Raw genomic sequence first — 24,409 nt, 5'->3', positions numbered from 1 at the left:
AAGGAAATATGTTTTAACTTACCTACACTATCGTATTGTTTTGATCCGCTTTACCTTTCAGATCTTGGTTAACTGCATGTCGGAGATTGACCATTTAAAACAATGTTTGCTCTATTGTTAAGGGCCTTTTGTGTGTAGCTTTTTCCATACTTAAGGTGTTCTATAAACATATTGTGTAAGCTATATTCCTTTGGAGGCCAGTTTCTCTTGAATTTATGATTTCTCTACTCTCTATATTTGTCCTGAGTATGAATCATGTATTTGCCACGGGACGTTTGGCAAACAACAGTCAATCAACCAATCTACTTTGTATACTCACTGCCATATAATCTTATCAAACGAGAAAGTTTCTTGTTGAATGAACATGGTGCTGAGGTAAAATGTTGGTGTAACTATATCTGTTGTAGTCTTTACAATCATGATTGCATGCTCAATCAAAAGTACACTAATGCAGCGTGAAAAGAAATGATTAAGAAATATTTTTTTTTTTATATTTATGCTTTTTTTTTGCCTAAATTAAGAGTTTCAGGTGATAGGTATTGTGATGGGGACTACTTGTGCCCTTTTTATTGCAGATTTATTCCTTAACGGTTATGAATCACATCTTATTGCTAAACTTCATAAAGAACCGAATAAATGCCTATTGATAGATATTTTCAATAATCTCAGCAGATATTTAAACTGTTACTTCTTATGTACTGTACCTGAACTGATTTATATTGCTTTTTTATGTATCTTTTGTAATCCACTGGTCAAGATAAAAATGAGGGTTAAGATTTAGAAAAAAACTGTTATAACCCTCCCCCATGTTCATGTACTTGTCAAAAGTCAGAACGGAAACAGTGATTTTCTTTTGTCATATCTTTACAGTATTTTTTGTTGTTGAGAATTTCACTTTGTATCTTGATTCCTACTAAAGCTCACCACAGAGTATGAACCATTTTCAGACTTCAGGACTGAGCTGTGTATTAAAAAAAACCCAGGAATTAGGACATTTTTTGTTTGAAATCAGGACTGAATTATATACATGGGATTTAAACACACTTTATATCATTTGGATTGTGGGTTTGATTATTCATTTCTCAGGATTTTGGGGAAACACCCTTTCCTTCGACTCCTTAACTGTTACACAATAAGAACTCCTGACTTCCATTGAAAAAAAAATCATGAAAATCAACTTGATATTTGCTCTTTTGCATAATCAAATATGTTGGACAGTTTGCTGAATGAATAAAAATTTTAAAAAAAGTATGTAATGTGAAAAAATATTTTTATTCAAAATTCACTTAATAAAAGAATATATATGGTATATAATATAACCACATATCATAATTTTACATCATTAGTAAATATTTAGTCCACCACAGAGTATAAAACTTCAAATAAAAATTTAAAAAAAAGAGTTAAAATCAGAAAAAAATACTAAAACATTGGTTTAAAACAATCAAACATAATCTAAAGTAAGAAAAATAAAAAAATAAAGCCATTATACCGTAATAATCAGGTTATTTTTTGTTTCAGGTTTTGTTCACCATTTTAACCTTAAAAAGCACAGTTAAATCTGTGTTGTGTTTATTGTTCTGATTTCAAAGGCCATGTATATAACTTGACAGTGAAGTATTCCAGTACAGTTTTTCACAGTAAACATGGTAAAATATCTTCCACCAAAAATATGACACAACCAAAATTTCCCATTTAATGTTTCTTTTTCTTCCATCTTGTAAGCTATACCTATATACTAATGAAATGAAAAACTAGAGGCTCTCAAGAGCCTGTGTCGCTCACCTGTATTTACTGATGCTTTGTAAATCATGTAAAATAAGGTTAAAATCATAATTAATAGTATTAGATATTAGATATTATAATGATATCTAAGATAATAACAAAAAACTGCAAAATTATTGTAAAATTACTAACTCAGGGGCAGCAACCCAACAACGGGTTGTCGGATTCGTCTGAAAATTTCAGGGCAGATTAATCTAAATCTGATGAACATTTTGCCCCTGTCAGATTTGTTCTAAATGCTTTAGTTTCAGAGATATAAACCAAAAACTGCATTTTACCCCTATGTTCTATTTTTAACAAAGTCAGCCATGATGGTTGGAAGGCGGGGTCATCAGACAAATTTTTTAAACTAGATACCCTAATAATGATTATGGCCAAGTATGGTTAAATTTGTCTCAGTAGTTTCAGAGAAGAAGATTTTTGTAAAAGATTACCAAAATTTACAAAAAATTGTTAAAAATTGACTATTAAGGGCAATAACTCCTAAAGGGGTAGACTGACAATTTTGTTCATAACAACTTATTTGTAGATCTTACTTTACTGAACATTATTGCTGTTTACAGTTTATCTCTATCTATATAATAATATTCAAGATAATAACCAAAAACTGCAAAATTTCCTTAAAATTACCAATTCAGGGGCAGCAACCCAACAACAGGTTGTCAGATTTGTCTGAAAATTTCAGGGCAGATAGATCTTGACCTGATAATCAGTTTTATCCTGTCAGATTTACTCTAAATGCTTTGGTTTCAGAGATATAAGCCAAAATCTACATTTTACCCCTATGTTCTATTTTTAGCCATGGCGGCCATCTTGGTTGGTTGGCAGGGTCATTGGACACATTTTTTAAACTAGATACCCTAATGATGATTGTGGCCAAGTTTGGTTAAATTTGTCTCAGTAGTTTCAGAGAAGAAGATTTTTGTAAAAGATTACCAAAATTTACAAAAAATTGTTAAAAATTGACTATTAAGGGCAATAACTCCTAAAGGGGTAGACTGACAATTTTGTTCAAAACAACTTATTTGTAGATCTTACTTTACTGAACATTATTGCTGTTTACAGTTTATCTCTATCTATATAATAATATTCAAGATAATAACCAAAAACTGCAAAATTTCCTTAAAATTACCAATTCAGGGGCAGCAACCCAACAACAGGTTGTCAGATTTGTCTGAAAATTTCAGGGCAGATAGATCTTGACCTGATAATCAGTTTTATCCTGTCAGATTAACTCTAAATGCTTTGGTTTCAGAGATATAAGCCAAAATCTACATTTTACCCCTATGTTCTATTTTTAGCCATGGCGGCCATCTTGGTTGGTTGGCAGGGTCATTGGACACATTTTTTAAACTAGATACCCTAATGATGATTGTGGCCAAGTTTTGTTAAATTTGTCCCAGTGGTTTCAGAGGAGAAGATTTTTGTAAAAAGCTAACGACGACCGATGATGACGACAATGACGACGACGCCAGGGTGAGCTAAAAAGCAATACTTTAATAAATTGAAATTTTACTGAAGCCTTGAGCATATTCCCAGAATCAAATGGACAATTACATCATATAAATTCAACAATTTTACTATTGTCATTCCAATGAATCTGAGGTAGGTTACTTTTCCAATGTTTCCTGAATAAATACTTTTCATTATGGTAATTACTCTAAACAAAGAAGGCACTGACCTAAAAAAAATTATCTAAAAGCTTAAAGAACACCGCTTTTCTTGATTCTCTTCTAATAGTGCACTGGTGTTCCTTTAATGATATAAAATTACAGATTGAATGAGAGAGAGTGTCAAAAGTACTGCTCTAAATTCATACAGAAAAAGTTCATTCTGATAAATCAGGCTCCAGCAGGGTACCTCCCTAGACTAGAATTACCAGTTTTTCTGCCCAAAGTCCTCTCTCTGGATACCCTTGCATCCTCCAGCAAACTGGCTGCCATGATATAGCCAAATGTTCTAAAAGTGGTGTTAAACACCAAACAATCAATCAATCAATAAATCTAATGCTGATAATGTTTCACTGAAAACTTCAGTCCAACCACTAGCTTTGATATCATCTTCATAGCAATATGGCAAAATGGTTTCAAATGAAATTTTAATGATGTAAACTGAAACAGTTTTGGCAAGAATGACACATCACCGATAAATCTATATTTCTGACTAGAAAATTCACCACCTTAAAAACAAATTAGCAAAGGTGTATAATACTTATAGAAATCAATAACATAACAATAAATAATGAGTAACAAATTATAGTATAGGCACATTCTTGCTTTATATGGTAATGAATATAAAAATTCGTAAGGGTTCTGCAGAACCCAGTGTCTCGCCTACTTTTGCTGTTAGTCGCAGGCTCAACAAAAATGGGGAAATAATTATTAAAAATTTTCCTCTAGATACTATCTTTTGAATGTAAAAAGCTTCTGTTCAAGTTTGGTAAGAATCCAGGATGGTTTATGAATCTAATAAATGTTTTAAAAACTTTAACTGCAGACTGTATGTAATGTTAACTGGAAGAAAAACTAAGTCCATTTATAAGTAATATACGGAAAAACAGGAAATTTTTTTTTACAAAATTTCCTTCTAGATACTAGCTTTTGATCATAAACAAGCATCTGTCCAAGTTTGGTACAAATCCAGGATAGTTTAAGAAAGTTATTAAAATTTTGAAAACTTTAACCACAGAGTGAATGTTATGTTAACTGGCAGAAAAACTAAGTCCATTTATAAGTAAAATACGGAAAAACAGGATTTTTTTTTTAACAAAATTTACTTTTAAATACTATCTTATGATCATAAACAAGCTTCTAACCAAGTATGGTATGAATCCAGGATAGTTTAGGAAAGTTATTAAAATTTGAAAAACTTAATCAACAGAGTGAATGTAATGTTAACTGGCAGAAAAACTAAGTCCATTTAAAATTAAAATAAAGATAAACAGGATTTTATTTTTTACAAAACTTACTTCTGGATACTATCTTATGATCATAAACCAGCTTCTGTCCAAGTTTGGTAGAAACCCAGGATAGTTTAAGAAAGTTATTAAAATTTCAAAAACTTCAACCACAGAGTGAATAATGGTGGACGCTGCCGCCGAAGACGATGACGGAATGTAGGATCGCTATGTCTCGCTTTTGCGACTAAAGTCGCAGGCTCGACAAAAATGATATGTTTTATAGTGTACTAGTAATGTATCAATTCAAACCAATACAATACTAGGAAATATCATATAATTGAACACACCCTCTTAACTGTATACTACATACAGCTGTTTAAAAAGTTTTCTTTATTCTATTCTTAATAAATCTAATGTAATGACTGTCTTTATAGGATTTTAATGTGTGCTTTCACATTATTTATATCATAAAATGCATTGTATATTGAAATATGAGAAACTAATACTATATTTTTCACACAAAATTTTCATCTTTAAAAAATAAATGAAAATTTTGTTACATTATGTTGATAGGAAAATAATCATTTTAAATCAATTATCGAAATTTTCTTGCATCTATTATAATAGCAATAGATTTAACATGCTATATTGTAGTTGTCATCTCAAAAACTGTGAATCCAAAAGTCTTTGAAGAGCTTTTAAACAGCACACACTACATTTTAATCAAATAGGTTACTGCATTATAACAAATAAAAAATACGTTAGGAATTGTAAACCAAACTGTTAGTAATAGAAGAATATCTATACATCAAACATAAAAATATTACTAAGCCAATAAACGCAACAATCTTTATCATCTTCAACAAAAAATCTTCCTCGCTCCTGATGAGATCTGATAATATAAACAGCATCCAAGTCTATGTAATCATTTGTCTTCCTTTTCAGATCTTTCTCCTGTTGATCCATAATCTGAAGTCACACAAAACATACAAGATTTTATAATACTTAAGATAAAGTGTGTATGTACTGCATGCATGAAGGTTACTTGCTTGTTAGGTTAACCATGAATCTTTATTAGCTATAGTAACAGGGGCATATCAAGGATTTTTGAAAAGGGAGCATAATTCCAGAAAACAGAATATTTTTTTGATGATTTTATGCTTAAATATGATATAAATCTTGAGAAACATGAGTGTTTTTTTTTAGATCAAAGAGGAAGTGTATGCTGTCTAGGCCCTGGATGTGCCACTGAGTTAAATACAGTGATAAACTTGTCATACAGGTATAATAAATTCATGCAGTAGTCCTTTTGTTACTTGTCTATAATAACTACCACTGTTACTCTTCCAATAGATAATAATCACAGGCAATTATAGGGATTTCTTTATCCACCAACTTACACCTAGGAAATTAGCAATGGTACTCCATTCCTCTTTGTAAAAAATGATAAAATATATGCAGGATTCTATATTAAGCCCTTGCACAATCTAAATCTAACAAAAACGAGTTTGCACTAATACATACACTGTTTAAAAATTCTGATGATTTCTAGTGGCTCAAAAAACTATAGTATGTGACACTTAGTATATGGTACTATAATTTTAACTAAAAAAACAGACTTTTCAAGAAAATAGTAGGTCTTAAATCCATAGGGAACTTTTTATACAATGTTCTTGAATCCATGGGGACTTGGATTCATAAAAAATACATAAAACTTGTCACAAAATGTTCCAAGTTAAAGAATGTGAATTATTATTATACTTACTTGCATAGTCAGTATCAAGCAATCTTGGTGACGAATGATTGGGTGTAACTATTCTGCTTGGTACTCTAGAACTATCTCTGGGACTATTAATTGATGATAACCTTGATAATAATCTCTCTTTTTTTGCAGAATGGAGAGGCATGCAGGCATGTCCTAGTATTGACGCAAAATACATAAAACTTAACAACATCTGAAAATTTATAAAAAATCATAATAGAAATGCAAAGTTTCTGTATTAAACTAGAAACTCTCTCTAACCTGATTCACTCATTTAGCAATCCCCAAGTGCAATAGTGATGGGTGTTGATCAGGTCGAGTTGAGTTTGTTGTGAATGGATCTCTTTTTTTGGCTAAATCAAATTTGATTGAATCAGGGAATTAATTTAATCAGGAATGTTTTCAGGAACAAATAAAATGTGACACAATAACAGACACTTTCTGAATATCATGTGGTCTACACTTCAACAAATAAATGATATAGAACAAAAATTATACTGATTCTAATGTAAGAAATGATCACAACTAAATATAGAAATAAGGAGATGTGGTATGATTGTCAATGAGACAACTATCCACCAGAGTCCAAATCATAAAGTTATAAGCAATTAAAGGTCACCGTAGTGCCTTCAACAATGAGAAAAACCCATACCATATAGTCATCAATAAAAGGCCCCAACATGAAAAATGTGAAACAATTCAAACGAGAAAACATATAGCCTAATTCATAACAATACAATTTATGGAAAACAAATATGACAGACATGAACCAAAGACAACCACTGAATTACAGGCTCCTGACTTGGGACATAATGTGGTGAGGTTAAACATGTTTGTGAGTGCTCAACCCTCCTATGCCTATTATTAGTTTGTGTGAGAAATGTACAAAATAAATTATCTTACCTGCATTGAAACAAATATACAATTGTACCAGTCATCAGGTGTGATGTCAACATTCCCACATAGGGTACCAGTAGATACAGAGAAGTACAGGAATTTACAATAAATTATAGCAATATACACTGGGTCATCTACATCCTCCCGTAAATATTTCCAAGATGTTGGCTGCAATGAAATAAGAATCAAGCATTATATTCTAAAATAACCAATTTAAAAACAATTCAAATCTTTATTGCAATTTACTGTGGAATCATTTATTTCCGTGGGTATCAATTTTCATAGATTGAGGAAAAAAGGTATTTTCATGGATATTTGATTCTAGAATTTTAATAAATCTTAATTTTGATAATTTGCTGTTTTTCATGGTTTTGCCAAAGTCAATATACAAGCTATAGATAATTTATATTTCACTGAACTTTTAAATTTGTGCTTCACCTTTAGCATCCACAGAAAATTTGTATCCTAAGAATAATAATGAATCCACAGTTACTAAATAACCTGGTGACAAATTCAAAGAAAAAAAAGAAAAATCATTTCAGGGGAAATTCAGGCAAACAGTAAATGAATAAAATAACAGATCAAGCTAATACATCAAGATTTCCATATCTCAGTGAAGGGCCCCATGTGAGCTTATACCATCACTTGGCATCCGTTGTAGTCCGTCGTCTGTCGTAAACTATTTCAAGAATCTTCTCCTCTAAAACTACTGGGCCAAATACCTTCAAACTTTAACTGAATGTTCCTTAGTGTATCTAGTTTATAAATTGTATCCAAAGTTTTGATCCATCAACAAACATGGCCACCATGGCTAAAAATAGAACAAAGGGGTCAAATACAGTTTTTGGCTTATATCTCAAAAACTAAAGCATTTAGAGCAAATCTGACATGGGATAAAAAATGTTTAAAAGTCAAGATCTATCAGCCCTGAAATTTTCAGAGGAATCGAACAACCCATTGCTGGATTGCTGCCATTTAATTGGTAATTTTTATGGAAATTTTGCCGTTTTTGGTTATCATCTTGGATATTATTGAAGATAAAGATAAACTGTAAACAGCAAAGTAAGATCTACAAAAAAGTTTAATGACTAAAATTGTCAATTGACCCCTTAAGGAGTTATAAGGACAATTTTACACAATTTGTTCATCATGTTTGCTAACATTTAAAAATCTTCTCCTCTGATACTACTGGGCCTAATACTTCTAAACTATAACTGATGTTCCTTAGGGTAACTGGTTTATAAATTGTATCCAAAGTTTTGAATCATTAACAAACATTGGCGCCATGGCTAAAAATAGAACATAGGGGTCAAATGTAGTTTTTGGCTTTTATCTCAAAAACTATAGCAGTAAGAGCAAAAGTGACATGGGTTAAAAGTTTTGATTAAGTCAAGATCTATCTGCTATGAAATTTTCAGACCAAATGGACCATCCATTGTAGGGTTACTGTCCGATTATAATAGATAGAGAGAAAGTGTAAATAGCAAAAATGTTCAGCTAAGTAAGATCTACAAATAAGTCAAATGATCAAAATAGTCAATTGACTCCTCATGGAGTTATTGCCCTTGAAAAGTTTGTTTTTTACATTTTTTTGTGCAATCTATTACTTTTTCAAAAATCTTCTTCTCTGAAACTACTAAGTCAAACACTTCCAAACTTTAACTGAATGCTCCTTAGGGTATCTAGTTTATAAATTGTATCCGAAGTTTTGATTCATCAACAAACATGGCCGCCATGGCTAAAAATAGAACATAGGGGACAAAAGCAGTTTTTGGCTTATATCACAATAAACTGCTAAGCCTAGTACAGCTGAATACGACCACAGAGGTCCAACCCTGAACATTTGGGGCAAAAATGACACAATATTCAAGCTTGATACAGGTCTGAATTTGGATTGTAATTAAATATTTGACACATTATAGGTTTCTGACACAGAATAAATGTAGTCAAAGAACTTGAAATTTGTTATAATATGATTTGAATTTATATTCAATTGAAGATTTCTTGCTTTTGTGCAATACACTGTGCTGTTGCAAATACTTAGTAAACCTGTTTTCAGACTATATACAAATAATTAGCAAAATAAATTGTGACCCCCCAATTTTTCTTTGGACCCCCCAAAAATAATTTTTTTACACCCCCCCCCCCCCCCCCCCCCACCACCCCCCCTTTTCCAAAAATATAACATTTGAAGAAATTTTCTATTTGTAATATGTGGTACAATTTAAAAAAATACATATACACAAGTTATTGCCTGAAAATTAAAAAAAATGCTTGTTTTAGACCCTTTTTGGCCTTTAATTCCTGAATGGTTTGGGAAACTACCCCCAAAATGAATCCCAACCTTCTACTTGTGGTACTGAACCTTGTGGTACAATTTCAGAGCAATCACAATACTTATACACAAGTTATTGTCCTGAAAATAGAAAAATGCTTGTTTTGGACCCCTTTTTGGCCCCTAATACCTAAACGGTTAGGACAATCACCCCCAAAAACAATCTCAAGCTTCCTTTTGTGGTATTGAACCTTTTGATGAAATTTCATAGAGATCCATACACTTAAACTAAAGTTATTGTCCTGAAAGCAAATGTCTTCAGACGCCGACGCCGACAAGATAGCATTTTACGACCCCAAAATTTTTTTGTGGTCTTAAAAAAACTACAGCAGTTAGATCAAAGTGAAAGAGAGTTAAAGTGAAAAATGGGTCATGATCTATCTCTGTTATGAAATTTTCAGACGAGTTCGACAACCCATTGTTGGGTTACTGTTGGAAATAGTTTATTTTTATTAAATTTTACTGTTTTTGGTTATTTTCTTTAATATTATAATAGATAGAGAGAAAGTAAAAATGGCAATAAATGTTCAGCTAAGTCAGATCTACAAATAAGTCAACATAATCAAAATAGTCAATTGATCCCTTGAGGAGTTATTGCCCTTAAAACGTTTTTTTTTCAACATTTTTTGTGAAATTCCAATTACTTTTTCAAAAATCTTCTTCTCTGAAACTACTTAGCCAAATACTTAAAAACTTTAATTGAATGTTCCTTAGGGTATCTAGTTTATAGATTGTATTCGGGGATTTGATCTATTCAAAAACATGGCGGCAGCTTCTAAAAATAGAACATAGGGGTCAAATGAAGTTTTTGGCTTTCATCTCAAAAACTAAAGCAGCAAGAGCAAAACTGACAAAGGTGAAAGTGTTAAACAGGTTTAGATCTACCTGTCAAGTAATCTTCAGACCAATAGACACTTATTGTTAGATTACTGTCCAGATATAGTTAATTTTTAGGAAATTTTACAGTTTTGGGTTATGTATTATCTTTAATATTGTTAAAGAAAGAGAGAAAGTGTAAATGACAAAATTGTTCAGCAAAGTAAGATCTTCAAATAAGTCAAATGCCTGAAACTGAAATTACAGCCAGGTGAGCGATATCAGGCTCTCATGAGCCTCTTGTTTATAAAGGAAACTATAAAGGAGTGAACCCATATAAAAAATAAGGAGATGTGGTATGATTTCCGATGAGAAAACTATCCACCAGAGACCAAATGAATTTGATTTAAGCAACTATAGGTTTAAATTCATGGTTTATCAATATCCATGAAATCAACAAAAATAGATGTCCCACAAATAATACTGAATCCATAATCCGAATAATTCAGTTCCTCCCCATTCCCGAGGGCCTAAACTCCTTTTAAGATTAAAACATGTTGCAAAGCAAGGATTTTGATTGGTGCTCTGCTATTTCCAAATGATTAATTGACAATTTTCCATTGACTAGACTTTCAGACGTTTATATACCCATCGTAGAGCAGGGAAATATAACGACTGAATTATTCAGGTTAATGAATTCACTGTGATTATTTGGGATATTTCCTCCTAATTGTTTTTCACAGGTCTTAAGATGAATTTAACCCTGGTGTATTGTGTACCTTTAAACGTTTAGTAATAGTATACAATCCAGCAAACAACAACAACGTGGCAATGTATGACTGGATCAGAAATATCCAACTAACAGGCTGAATACCGGAAATCATCTGTCTGGCTAAATTGGCTGAAAGTGAAGGCAAAAAAATTATGTACTCATGATATCATTAAACAAATCAGTGTACAGATAGTTTGTTTTTATGTTGTGCTGTTACACCACCATCCAAGGTTAGGGAGGGTAGAGCACTCACAAACATGTTAAACTCCACCATATTCTTTATGTGCCCGTCCTAAGCCAGGAGCCTGTAATTCAGTGGTTGTCATTGGTTGCTGTCTATCGTATTTGTTTTTCATTTAAATGTTTTGAACATACATCAGAGTCGTTGGTATTGTTTTACGTTTTGTCATGTCGAGGCATTTTATATCTGACTATAAGGTTTTGACCATTGTTGAAGGCTGTACAGTAACCTATAGTTGTTTACATAAATGCTATTTGGTCTCTAGTGGATAGTTGTCTTACTGGTATTAGGCAATCATACCTCATCTTCTTATTTTCATACTAAAATCAAATTTGGAACTTTTCAAAAAACTATAACATACCTGATGTTATGATAATGAGGACTAGATTTATAAGCTGGAGTATGATCATAGTAGCACTACTCTGAAATAAAAAGTACAATTGAGATAACTTTATCATTACATTGGTTGCAATGAATGGAACAACACAAATAATTAACTCATGCCCTATGCACATTCATGAGTTGAAGTGTTGTTCAGTCACTACTTGAATATTTATCTACATTTTAATTCTTAAATAAGTTTTTCTATAAATACTTAAATGTTTATCAATCTGTCTTGCAACATGTTTTCTATGTTTTTTGTACTAAATCTGAAGGTTGTCATTGCAGGGTTTTGAACAAAGTATGTAAAAACCAACCATTAACATTAATTATGATCTTCCTCATAGTTGAAATATGGCAATATAAATATTCCCCTTATCATATATCTATCTTCTCAAAAATTAAAGAAATATTGGGCAATTGATTTAAAAAAAAAAACAAGTAAATTATCTCCCTTTAGTTATGTTTGTTAAAAGAGAAAATTTGTACCATTCAATGATTGAACTGTCTTTCAAGAATTTATCTTTTGATTTCATTTTAAATCACAGGCTCAGCTAGTCATATAAGCTTAGAACCAATTGGTAGTAATTGACAAAATGTTATAATGGTAAAAAATATGATAACACATTTCCTTATTCCTATACTGATACTTACTGCATCTAATGCTGCTTTCGTGTCATTTTGTGGTAAAAAATCTATGATTGTTTGTATTAACAGATTTATGCCCTGAAAATACAAAACAAACAAACCTGCTACTGATAATTCAAAACTCTGTTGTAATTATAATACAAATATTGAAATAAATGCATGAATATTGTGGATTCAATTATTTTCTTGGGTACAAATCTAAGGATTGTCGATTGAGGAAGAATTGTATTTTCATGGATAATAGGTTACACAGTTTTGCAAAGTTTGAATACAAGCCTATGGAAAATTGCAATTTCTAATGCAATTATTTTGTATCAATGGTTCTGATTGGATGACAATCAGCGTAAAATTCTCTATCTCCCTGTCTGTAACTTAAAGGAAGCTGACATTTTGAATTCCAGAATGTATTGACATGTAATTTCTCCAATAATAAGCAAAACAACTCACATTTTGCACCTAAAAATCTTCTTTTTATAAAACTTTATAACATTCTGAAGCAGACAAGAAGCCAGAAAACGCCCAGTGTTTACGTTTGATGCCGGAAGCATACTTATGACGTCACCTAGTTTAGACGCAAAAGAAAATAACATCATTTCGCGGGATTTTTGTGTAATGAAAATTTACACTATAATAATGACTTAAATTGAATGATTTGTTTTTTTGCATTAGAATAGAGATAACTGTATTGTATTTGAAAATTTGCGGACGTCCATCGGTAGTTTTACTGTCGCAAATAACCGTTTACCTGTCTCCGCTACGGGTTGCCAGGTAAACTAAATTTGTGCCAGTAAAACTACCGATGGACATCCGCAAAGCTTCAAATACAATACAGTTATCTCTAAATTGTTGTTACATTTGTGGTTCAACTATTCCAAAAAAATCCATGAATAATTATGAATCCACAGTATATACTAGGAACTTAATTTTTATACTTTTTTATGTCTAAATTTTTATGCTCAAAACTAATCAAACAAGAAATGATTGTAACAGGATGCTGTTATGAAGTCTCCCAAACGAAGCTCCCATAATTCGTAATTCCCAGGGTCGCCTGACATTGGGCAACGTCCAGTGAAAATTGGTTTGGTCCAGTAAAGTTATATGCATTAGTGATGCCTGGGGACTAACCCTGTATATCATTCAAATCATCTTGGCATGACAAACCAGAATATATATGGTTTAGGGTGGGGATCTCGACCATTTACAAGATACTAGAACATTGGGGGTGGGGGGAACCCCTGGGGACTGACCCTATACGTCATTCAAATGTTCGTTACATGACATACAGGAATATATATGGTTTAGGGGTGGGGATCTCAACCATTTACAAGATATTAGAACATTGGGGGTGGGGGGACCCCTAGGGACTGACCCTATACGTCATTCAAATGTTCGAAACATGACAAATACGTATATATATGGTTTAGGGGTGGGGATCTCAACCATTTACAAGATATTAGAATTTTCTCAAATGGCAGGGGGTCAGGATGACCCCTGGGGACTAACCCTGTATATCATTCAAACCATCTTAGCATGACAAACCAGAATATATATGGTTTAGGGGTGGGGATCTTGACCACTTACAAGATATATTAGAACTTTCTTAAATGGCAGGGGGTGGGGGTGACCCCTGGAAACTAACCATGTATTTCATTTGATGTGCTTTATCATGACAAACCAGAATATATATGGTTTAGGGGTGGGGATCTCGACCATTTACAAGATATTAGAACTTTCTCAAATGGCATGGGGTCGGGATGACCCCTGGGGACTAACCCTGTATATCATTCAAACCATCTTAGCATGACAAACCAGAATATATATGGTTTAGGGGTGGGGATCTTCACCACTTACAAGATATTAGAACTTTTTTAAATGGCATGGGGTGGGGGTGACCCCTGGGGACTAACCCTGTATTTCATTTGATGTGCTTTATCATGACAAACCAGAATATATATGGTTTAGGGGTAGGGATCTCGACCATTTACAAGATATTAGAACTTTCTCAAATGGCAGGGGGTCAGGATGACCCCTGGGGACTAACTCTGTATATCATTCAAACCATCTTAGCATGACAAACCAAAATATATATGGTTTAGGGGTAGGGATCTTGACCACTTACAAGGTATTAGAACTTTCTTAAATGGCAGGGGGTGGGGGTGACCCCTGGGGACTAACCCTGTATTACATTTGATGTGCTTTATCATGACAAACCAGAATATATATGGTTTAGGGGTGGGGATCTCGTCCATTTACAAGATATTAGAACTTTCTCAAATGGCATGGGGTCGGGATGACCCCTGGGGACTAACCCTGTTTATCATTCAAACCATCTTAGCATGACAAACCAAAATATATATGGTTTAGGGGTAGGGATCTTGACCACTTACAAGGTATTAGAACTTTCTTAAATGGCAGGGGGTGGGGGTGACCCCTGGGGACTAACCCTGTATTTCATTTAATGGGCTTTATCATTTAGAACATTTTCAATTAAAAAGATTGTGTTTATCACAAACGGTTTTCAATTTATAATCATTTGAAAATTTAAAAAAATAAAATCCCATAGGGTTCTATAGTAAAACCCTCTTTTCTTTTTGCCCCTCAAAGTACCCCTTTATAAACCCCATTGCACAAACAAAACCCTGATTGCACCACTAGACATGTTAGTCTAACATATTGTGAAACCCTAAGTTAACCTGACAAGCGGTTTTGGAGAACAGGTGCGGACAAGTTCAAATTTGAAAGCGGCGGAAGAAGAAGAAGAATAATAATAATAATAATAAGAACTGAGCAAAAACAATAAGTCTTCCCAAACATCGTTTGGGAGACTTAATAAAAGAACAAAGTTCCAATGTCCCAGCGTTGCACATATTTTATATTTCCAAAGAGCATTACACTTTTAAAAAAAGTCGATCTTCCACCATTATATAACTTGTACAAGGTATTGCTGATATTAACCTTAAGTATAAGTTTGATAAAAATCTGCATGAATTATACCAGTGAGAGCACTAACGAGGCTATTTATCCATAAATGTGATATTTCCAAGGGACATAACTCTTTTAAAAAAGTCGATCAGCCACCATTATAGAATTCGTCAGAGATATTGCTGATATTAACCTATTGTATTACTTTTATAAAAATCTAGCAAGAATTGTACCTGTGAGAGCACTAACGAGGCCATTTTCCATAAATTTAATATTTCCAAGGGACATAACTCTTTTAAAAAAAGTCATTCTGCCACCATTTTAGAACTTGTCCAAGATATTAATCTATAGTATAAGTTTTATTAAAATCTGGCTAGAATTGTACCCATGAGAGGGGTAACAAGACGGGACGGACGGACGGACACACAGACGCACACCTGGTATTTCCATGTCCACTTCAACGCGTTACGCGGGGGACAATAAAAAATATATTGTACTTGCAATATTTTCTATAAATCTTGACAGACATTTCCACATGTATCCAGCTCATGTGGCATGACAATCATGAGATGAATTATGTTGATCTGACCTTTTAAACAGCTTATATTTTTTTCTTTGAAACAAAAATTAATCTTATGTGACCTTACTCTTGAAACATCAGGTCTGCCTTTTACAAAAATTCGTACCACTAAAACTGATTGTAAGTATACTGAATTGTTCATGAATAACGATCAATTTTAGTTGTAAGATTTTTTCTTTCACATCTGACATCACTATTTTGTATATTGGAATTTTGTCTTTGGAACTAAATCAAGGCCAATTACCCTACTGAGGCCACCATTTGCCTTTGCCTGATCCAAAGACTAAGATGTGAGCCTGGAGCAACCTCACTGTGTAAAAAAATACCTCTACGGAAACCACACCAAAAGAACCTTCATATTGTGTTGGCATTGGTGAAGTCCTTACGTTTCAAACATGCACAAAGAGGACTAAGTAAGTAAGTAAGTATACTCTTCTTCAACACACAAATTTACCCTTGGTGTAAGGTTAAGTGTATAAAAAAAATAAATTATAGATATACCTGAAGAATAACTGTGAAAATGATAGTTTTAGTTCCAGTGACTGCTCTGAGTACAGATAAACATTTTTTACACATAAAATCTCTAAATCTGCTGCTATTAGTTGGAGTATAAGATGACTGTTCTCTTATTTGTTTCTGAAAAAGAAACATCAGTTTGTAATGGTTTATCTTGCACAGTAACTACTGTAAACCAACTAATTTTCGTGACATTTGCGAGAAGAAAAATAATGCGAATAAAAATCGTCGCAAAAATTTTAATCTTGGATCCTTCCTTGTCTAATTACTTCAAGTAAATTTTAAAATCGCGAAATTAAATCACTGCCAATTGGGCTAGAAAGGGCTAAACGCGAAATAAAGTATCTGCGAAAATAAGTTGGTTTACAGTATATTACTAATTAGTTTTCACATGTATAATATATATTATTAATCATAAACAATGGTCAAATGATGTTAAAATTGGTAGTAAATATATTCAAGACATCTCAGATTAGAGATTGCCACACAAACTATGAAAGTCATAGACTTTGCTAAATGTTTAGTCCCTTACAATCTGTAATATGTAAATAATATAAACCAGCATCGATGTCAGTCTTAAAAGCACATGACATGTGTAGTTTTATCAATACCTAACAAATATTTCCACTAGTGTTTGAGTCTTTCTTGATATAATTGCAGTAAGGTGTGAGCTTTTGGTATGTTTTTAGGCCTCACTGTGACTTTAAGATGAAAGACAGCTTTATAGCCAGACTTAGTGTTCCTAATCCTTTAAACTTGGTCGAATACCTGTAAGGAATTTTTGTCTTTGATTAATTTACAATACCCTTTCCTTTCCATTGTGGTGTACTTGCAGAAGTCATGTTTACTAAGATGTGACAAAAACCCCATGATGGCTTTAACCACACATATACTTTAGTCGTTTATCTTACTTCTAAATTTCATGCACTTCACTCAAAAGCAGTTAAAAGGGCCAAACTCAATATTTTCTAAGTCTTAGTGAAATCCATTAACCTGTCTTTTTTATATGTTTGTTTTTTAATGAAATGTACAATGACAACTCTTTCACTGCATTACTCCCTGATTTTTTTTAGGAAGAATGGGCAATGATAAAAGAAAAAGACACAGTGTCATTATATATATGAGCCAGTCCATGCGAAAATGTACAAAAGGGGGGGGGGGGGGGGGATGGGGAGTGTCAGCACTGAAAGGTGTGTATAACTTACAGCTTAAGGGTATGAGGAAAAGTAACAGTGTTTTATAGATCACAAGTCTACTACCAATAATTATGCACACTTTTTAGAATTTCTTAATTTTTTCACATTTGTACCTTTTTGCATGGACTGGCTCATCATGCTCATATACAGAAATGTTCAAATCATTCATCATATATATGTTCCGGACCATGTGAGTATTTGGACCATACACCTAAGGTCATGACCATAAGGCGTATATACTCATATGGTCTCTTTAATTAATATGATGAACGTTGAAAAGTTGCTTATACTGTAATTTGCCTACGGTATGAACGACTCTTGAATTTACCTATTTTATTATGTAGCAAGAAAACGAGTCCGGTGACCCCATTTTTTCTTTTTCTTATCTAAAAGCATATTATTAGAGCTATCTTCTCATATTTTATTTTAAAATTCTATGGTGTAGTTTTCTTTTTATCACACAAAATTGGGTTTTCCATGCATAATCTATACAAAATCTGACAATTTTGCACAACGTGTAGCGTGAACAAAAGCCTGGTGACCCATACTTTTTATTATATTTTTGGAAAAAGCATGATATAAACTGCATTTTGACAAATTATCAAAAAATTCTATGGATTTTAATTTAGACCCCCTATCTACCTTAATTAAGAGTTTCTACAAACAAAATTTTGACTTATTTAATCATAATTATGGTAATTATTGTTAGATGATAATATTATAAGTGAATTTAACTCAAAATTTAAAATTATAGTAAAAGCAATTTTACATGGTTGATATCAATTTTTCTTTTGAAACACAATATGTCAACGTTGGAAAATAACTTCAAGAAATATCTAAATGATTCGTTAAACAATAAGTCGACTGGTTTTTTTTTCACCTGCACTTGGGGCATTGAACCCTCTTATTCTTTATTTTGGTGTTTAATTGTGTTCATGTAAATTAAAATTTTATAAATATTTCACATCATTTTAATTTTTAATGTGTTGATGCTCCTCTTCAAACGATTTTACGATAAGTATGTGGGGAAAAAAAGAATAGCGGGGCAGCACGTATAAACTGTTGTTATTGTATGATGGTATGAATTGAAGCAAGAACACACCAATTTAAACATAAATAATAATTAGAAAAATAATCTAAACAACAGGGGAAAAACATTGCATGGGTTTCACTTACGAATGAAAAATTCCACAGGATAAACAATGATAAAGGTGCTAAAAATTGACTGTAGCGAAGGTAAGATAACAGATACACCAAGATTCTGATGCCGACTTGTTCTGGAGAACGAGCTGTGTGTTCCTGCGAAGGAAGATAGAATTAATTTTAAAAATACCTATAAGGTCTATATACTCATGTGGTCATGAACATGCGCTTATGGTCCAAATACTCATATGGTTCGGAACATATATAATACCTTTTCAAGATCTGCATCTATTTCTGTTAAGAAGTTGCGTAAGATATCACTGGTTTCCTCGAGATTCTGTATAAGCTGTAATGTCTGCAAATAATTCAGGTTCAGACCCTCATCCCTTCAAAATATAAAATACAATTGTAAATAAATTGGTCTTCAATTATGAAGAAGTGCAACCCTTTAAAAAAAAGCCTTATATAAATAATCTTAGAATAATTAATGTAAATGAATTAAAGAGATTGCCATTCCAACAATTTCAAGACTCTTAAGGCCATAAAAAAGAATACATTTGCTTGCCCTAACCCTACCTACCTAGATAATAGCTGCCTTCTCAAAATCTTTTATTGCCCTGATTTGAAAAAGTTTTTTTTTTAATCAGATAGACATGAAGACTAAAAAACATCTGACACTTCAATTTCTCTTTGCCAAAAAAAAAGAAAATGCCTACCTACCTACCCACTGTCTACCTTTGGGTAGGGTTTGGGCAAACCAAAATATTTTTAAGTGTGGCCTAATTCATTATTATTTGTGGGATACCAACTCATAAGGACTTCCTTGGTAAAGGTGAACCACAAATTTTGTAAAGGCTTGTTTGTACTCAAATATCCATGAAAATATATTTTTTCCTCAATCCACGAAAATTGGTCATGTTGGTACCCAAGAAAATAAATGAATTTGTATATGTGGTGTTTATGTCCATGTGACAGCAACCCAACAACACAAAGAAACATAACTGATATCTAGAAGTTAACATATGGTTTTCAACAAAAGACAAGTAAATTTAAACCATAATTATGTCAATGTCTGATGTTTGTATATGATAATGTAGGGGTGGGGGTGGTTTCAGATATTACTGGAGCCTTGGGGCTCAAGCCTCGGCAAGTCCTTAAAAAAGGCTTGTCAGAGCGACGTAACGTAACATTTTAAGTACATGCCTGTGTACATGACTTTCTTATCTACCTTCATGGTCTGATGTACGTGTGATGATACAGGTATGGTTACGACAAATACCATAGATAAAACAAAGTAAACATTTAAATCAAATATTATTGTCATTTAAAAGTGAATCATGTACACAGAATACACATAGGGTCAAAATAGTGTCTGTCCAATGTATGATGGGTCAATCACATAAGATTATTGTTATAAAAAAGTATAAATGACGGAGATTCAGGCCAGGTGTAGCAGCAGGCATGCCACCTTTAAATCAGAAAAATATAATTTTTTGCATATCAAACCTAGAAAATTTAGATTTAAGATAGGATAGAAATATGCAACAATTTAACTTATATGCCACTGTTAAAAGGAGAATAGTGAGTTGATTGGTAAATAACCATTAGCAAATATCTTATGAAGGTGCTTAACTGAAAGAATGAAAAATATCTTCCATTACATTAGCTGTCCTATGTATATATCTAACATCTTTGAAGAGTAAAAATTGCATTATTCATACACGAAGCTGTGGTAGAATCTATAAGGCTATTTTAAAAATTGTCATATTAATACAAATCAAATATATATATAATGTATATAAAGTATATTAGAAACTCTTACTAATAATAATTAAATATTTTCTAATTTCATTATATATCAAACTGAATGTAACTGCAAGGACAGCAACTATATACATGATATATATATACTAAATTAAGATTTGTTTTGCCATTTGAAGAATGTATTAAACTTACAATTTGTCTTTCCCCATTCTATGAGACTGTGCATGAGTCTATTCAAATATTTGTATTACATGACAAACAGTACACAAACTTCATACCTATTTATTTGTTTAATTACCTCATCAAAATTGATAATGTTGATTAATACGATATTACTGTTAATGAATATTTATATATGCATACAATATTAAGGTGAATATTTATATTTGTAACATTTGTTTTCGCGTAACTTGTTTGTTCAAAAAGATATTACATGAAAGCTGGGAACATTATATCTATGTTCCCCATGAAAGCAATCAGTTTTTAAAATTAATTAATTTACATTGATTTCGATCATTTCGTACCTTGGAGTTTAGTAAACATGTAATACATTGTAATAATTTTAAAAGTTCTGAATATCTGTTGCAACATTCATATTAATATATACAATTTGATCTCAATGTTGATTTTTCATTTCTAATGGAAAAAAATTATTTTGCAAAAATGTCTCATGATTCTATTAATTTACAAATACAAATACAAATATTTTATTGGCACAAACTCAATTACAATAATCATGATAATTGGCAACGGCCCATACAACTAGTATACAATAGTAATGATGCAGCAATTAAACCATACTTCATAGCATATTAATAGGCACATTTGAATCGAACAATGAAATTTGCAGTTATATATATATTAATATACATAGGTTAATGTAGAATAGGCTATTAACTGACATACATACATTGTATGTTATAGCTTCATAATGTTCATATTACTCATTTGTCAGGGCATTTTTCCTTAATTCAAATGATTGATTAATAAAAGATGATAGTAATCTAAGTGTTTTTCTACACTTGCTATTAAGTAGTAGTTTGATATATATTCATCCTCAGTTTTGGATAGTTTGTCATAATTTTTTAAATTGGACAATTTTGATATAAGTACATTTCTTTGTGATTCATATTTTGTACAGTGCAAGATAAAATGTTTTTCGTCTTCTATATTATTATTATGACATAATTTGCACAACCTTATCTTCTCTGTTAACTCGCAGGTAACTGCCTCTTTCAATTTCAAGATTGTGTGCACTTAGCCTAAGTTTTGCCAAAGGGGCCCTATCTTTCAACATATTCAATTGATCAACATAGTGTGCATGTTTATTTGAAAAACAATAATGTTGAAAAAATGATAATTTTGATGATTCCGTAATATTTGAATTCCGTTCCTGTAAAATTTGGTCATGAATTCGTTGTTTTATCTGAGCAAGCATAGGTTTAATAGGTACATGAAAAGATGGTTTAATAGGTACATGAAAAGATGGTTTAATAGGTACATGAAAAGATGTTAAATACGAGAAGCCCAGATTTTGGATACATTTCTTCATATTACTTGTCCATAGGTAATGTTTTCTCTTGTTTTAATAAAAATGTCATGAGCCAAGATCTTGTCAGATGAGATTAAATGATCTAAGAATTTCATGGAAGACAACATAATTTTAGCTTTTAAGGGGAGTGTACCAAGCTCACTGCGACATGCATTGTTGGAAGTTTTACAGTGAACCCCAAGAATTTCTTTCATAAATTTTATATGAAACTTTATAATGAAACTTTTCAATGACATATGGTTCATTCTTAGTATTTTTTTAGAATTGATTCAATACCCCAAACTTCACTTCCATATAATAAAATTGGAAGAACCATTGTATCAAAAAGTTTTTCTAAAAGTCTACATGAATTGTTCAGACTAAGAGATTTCTTTATTTGTTGATACATCTACGATCTAGGGAGTGTAAACAAATTTTTTCTTCTGCAGAGTAAATATAGGATTGTAATGGTCCAACTTTGTAATTTTTACACCAGACTTTATATATGCTTATTAAATGCTCATGAGAAAAAAATATTTCATACTATGATTGCTGCTGAAAAAAATAAATTACTTCTTTTCCTGCATGACTAAAATTCCCATAATGTAAAAAATGAACTTCTTACATACCTTTATCTAATTGTCAATGAATACAAATGTATTTCAGAATTTAAGATTTATACTATGCACAGACATTTGAAACTTCAATAAAGAAATGTACAAAATCACACTGTTAAAATATTTTTTGTGTTGCAGCATTGCAAGGATTTTTGTTGAAGAGGTTTAAAAAAATAAATGTCATTTAATGTGGACATGTTTGGGCTTTTAACGTTTTCTATAGTTTTGGACCTATTGTCCTAATTTTAGTGTCATAAAAAAAAAGGAAAAAAAGAAGAAAAAAAACGGACGTTTCTATTTATATCATGAATAATAGCTTTTGGGTTATTTGTTATTTTTTCGTTGCATTTTGCTAGCGTGGATATTTTTTAAGTTGAAACCTTGTAGATCGATGTAACGGTGAATTCTCCTCATTCTCTGTCGTAAACGGAGTTATGTCTCCCAAACTTTCTCCACCGTGATCCCAGTATAACTCAGTTGATAACTCAGCCATCCGGTAGTACAGACAGATGGTTGATCATGTGACAGGGAAAAAGAGGCTCCTGTGGAGAGCCTTGGAGAGGCTGACTTCATGCAAATGAAAATTACAATGTTTTTGGGAAAGTTCTTTTAAAACGATAAGAGTTCAACGAAGGGAAATTTAAAAACTTACTGGAAATTCAAAGTCGAGTAGGCCTTTCAACTTGAAAAGTGTATTATATCAAGGATTTGTATAGTATACAAATCCTTGATTTTACAAGTTGAATTCAGTAAAAGATGAATCAATGTTATGCGGAAATTGTTGATAAACTATGACAAAACAGGAACATATATATTAGGTCAAAACAAGAAATGATTAACAGTTGTTTAATTTAGAGCTTGATCGATATTTCAGAAAAAAATCAGAAACATAATTTATATACTGATGACTCTGGAAAATGTAAAATAGAGCCGTTGAAAACTGTGATGACTATGATTTAAACTATATTGAACATACTTTGGGTACAGACGTCCGGCTGAGGTTTAAACAACACCCACATTCATATATTAATTCACGTGAAAATTACTACCCATTCATATATTTCATAGGAAAATCACAACCTATTTATTATGTTCATATATATATTTTCCAGCTATCGTGACATCTTATGAGATCATTCATATTATTAGATAATAGTATCATAACAATTTTTTTTTCAGACATCTTAATAGAAGATGAACATGTATGACCCATTGACATTCAAATTCCTACCCATTGATATATAATACCTCCGTAAAATTGCACCTCATTGATATATTTGACATTCAAAAAAAGTTATTTTTACCAGCGGCACGTCTGTGTATGTACCGATTATCAGGTTGTCTGCATACTGATAATTTACAATAAAAATATGCAGACGACCAGATAATCGATTTATCGAATTGTATTTGCGTATTTTGCATGATAAAAACAAGTGAACCCCCTTTTTATGACGATCAAGCTTTTGAATGGGGACATATGGTTGGAACCCCCCTCTTTTATCCTGGGTTGAAACCCCTTTTTAAAAATCGCTGGATCCGCCCCTGTAGCCTGTGTGATAACACTTGTTTATGGAATTCGAAGTTAGGGAGCTACCATTTGATTT

The 24,409-nt window shown here is 32.1% G+C and overlaps 1 protein-coding gene across 1 annotated transcript; it reads right to left on the bottom strand.

Moving 5' to 3' along the window:
- Positions 1–1,253: 1,253 nt before the first annotated feature.
- LOC127720123 (uncharacterized) lies at positions 1,254–23,321 on the bottom strand. Its single transcript, XM_052226552.1, has 9 exons — positions 23,186–23,321; positions 19,165–19,279; positions 16,540–16,674; positions 12,543–12,614; positions 11,869–11,929; positions 11,274–11,395; positions 7,350–7,511; positions 6,450–6,639; positions 1,254–5,653 (listed from the first exon to the last, which is right to left on the bottom strand). The coding sequence occupies exons 1-9, from the start codon at positions 23,296–23,298 to the stop codon at positions 5,610–5,612; spliced, it is 1,014 nt and encodes a 337-aa protein (XP_052082512.1). The 5' UTR covers positions 23,299–23,321; the 3' UTR covers positions 1,254–5,609.
- Positions 23,322–24,409: the final 1,088 nt, after the last annotated feature.

Source organism: Mytilus californianus, unplaced genomic scaffold, assembly GCF_021869535.1.
Source record: "Mytilus californianus isolate M0D057914Y unplaced genomic scaffold, xbMytCali1.0.p SCAF_11, whole genome shotgun sequence".
In the NCBI taxonomy this organism is placed as follows: domain Eukaryota; kingdom Metazoa; phylum Mollusca; class Bivalvia; order Mytilida; family Mytilidae; genus Mytilus; species Mytilus californianus.
This window is presented reverse-complemented; position numbering and strand designations above follow the sequence as displayed.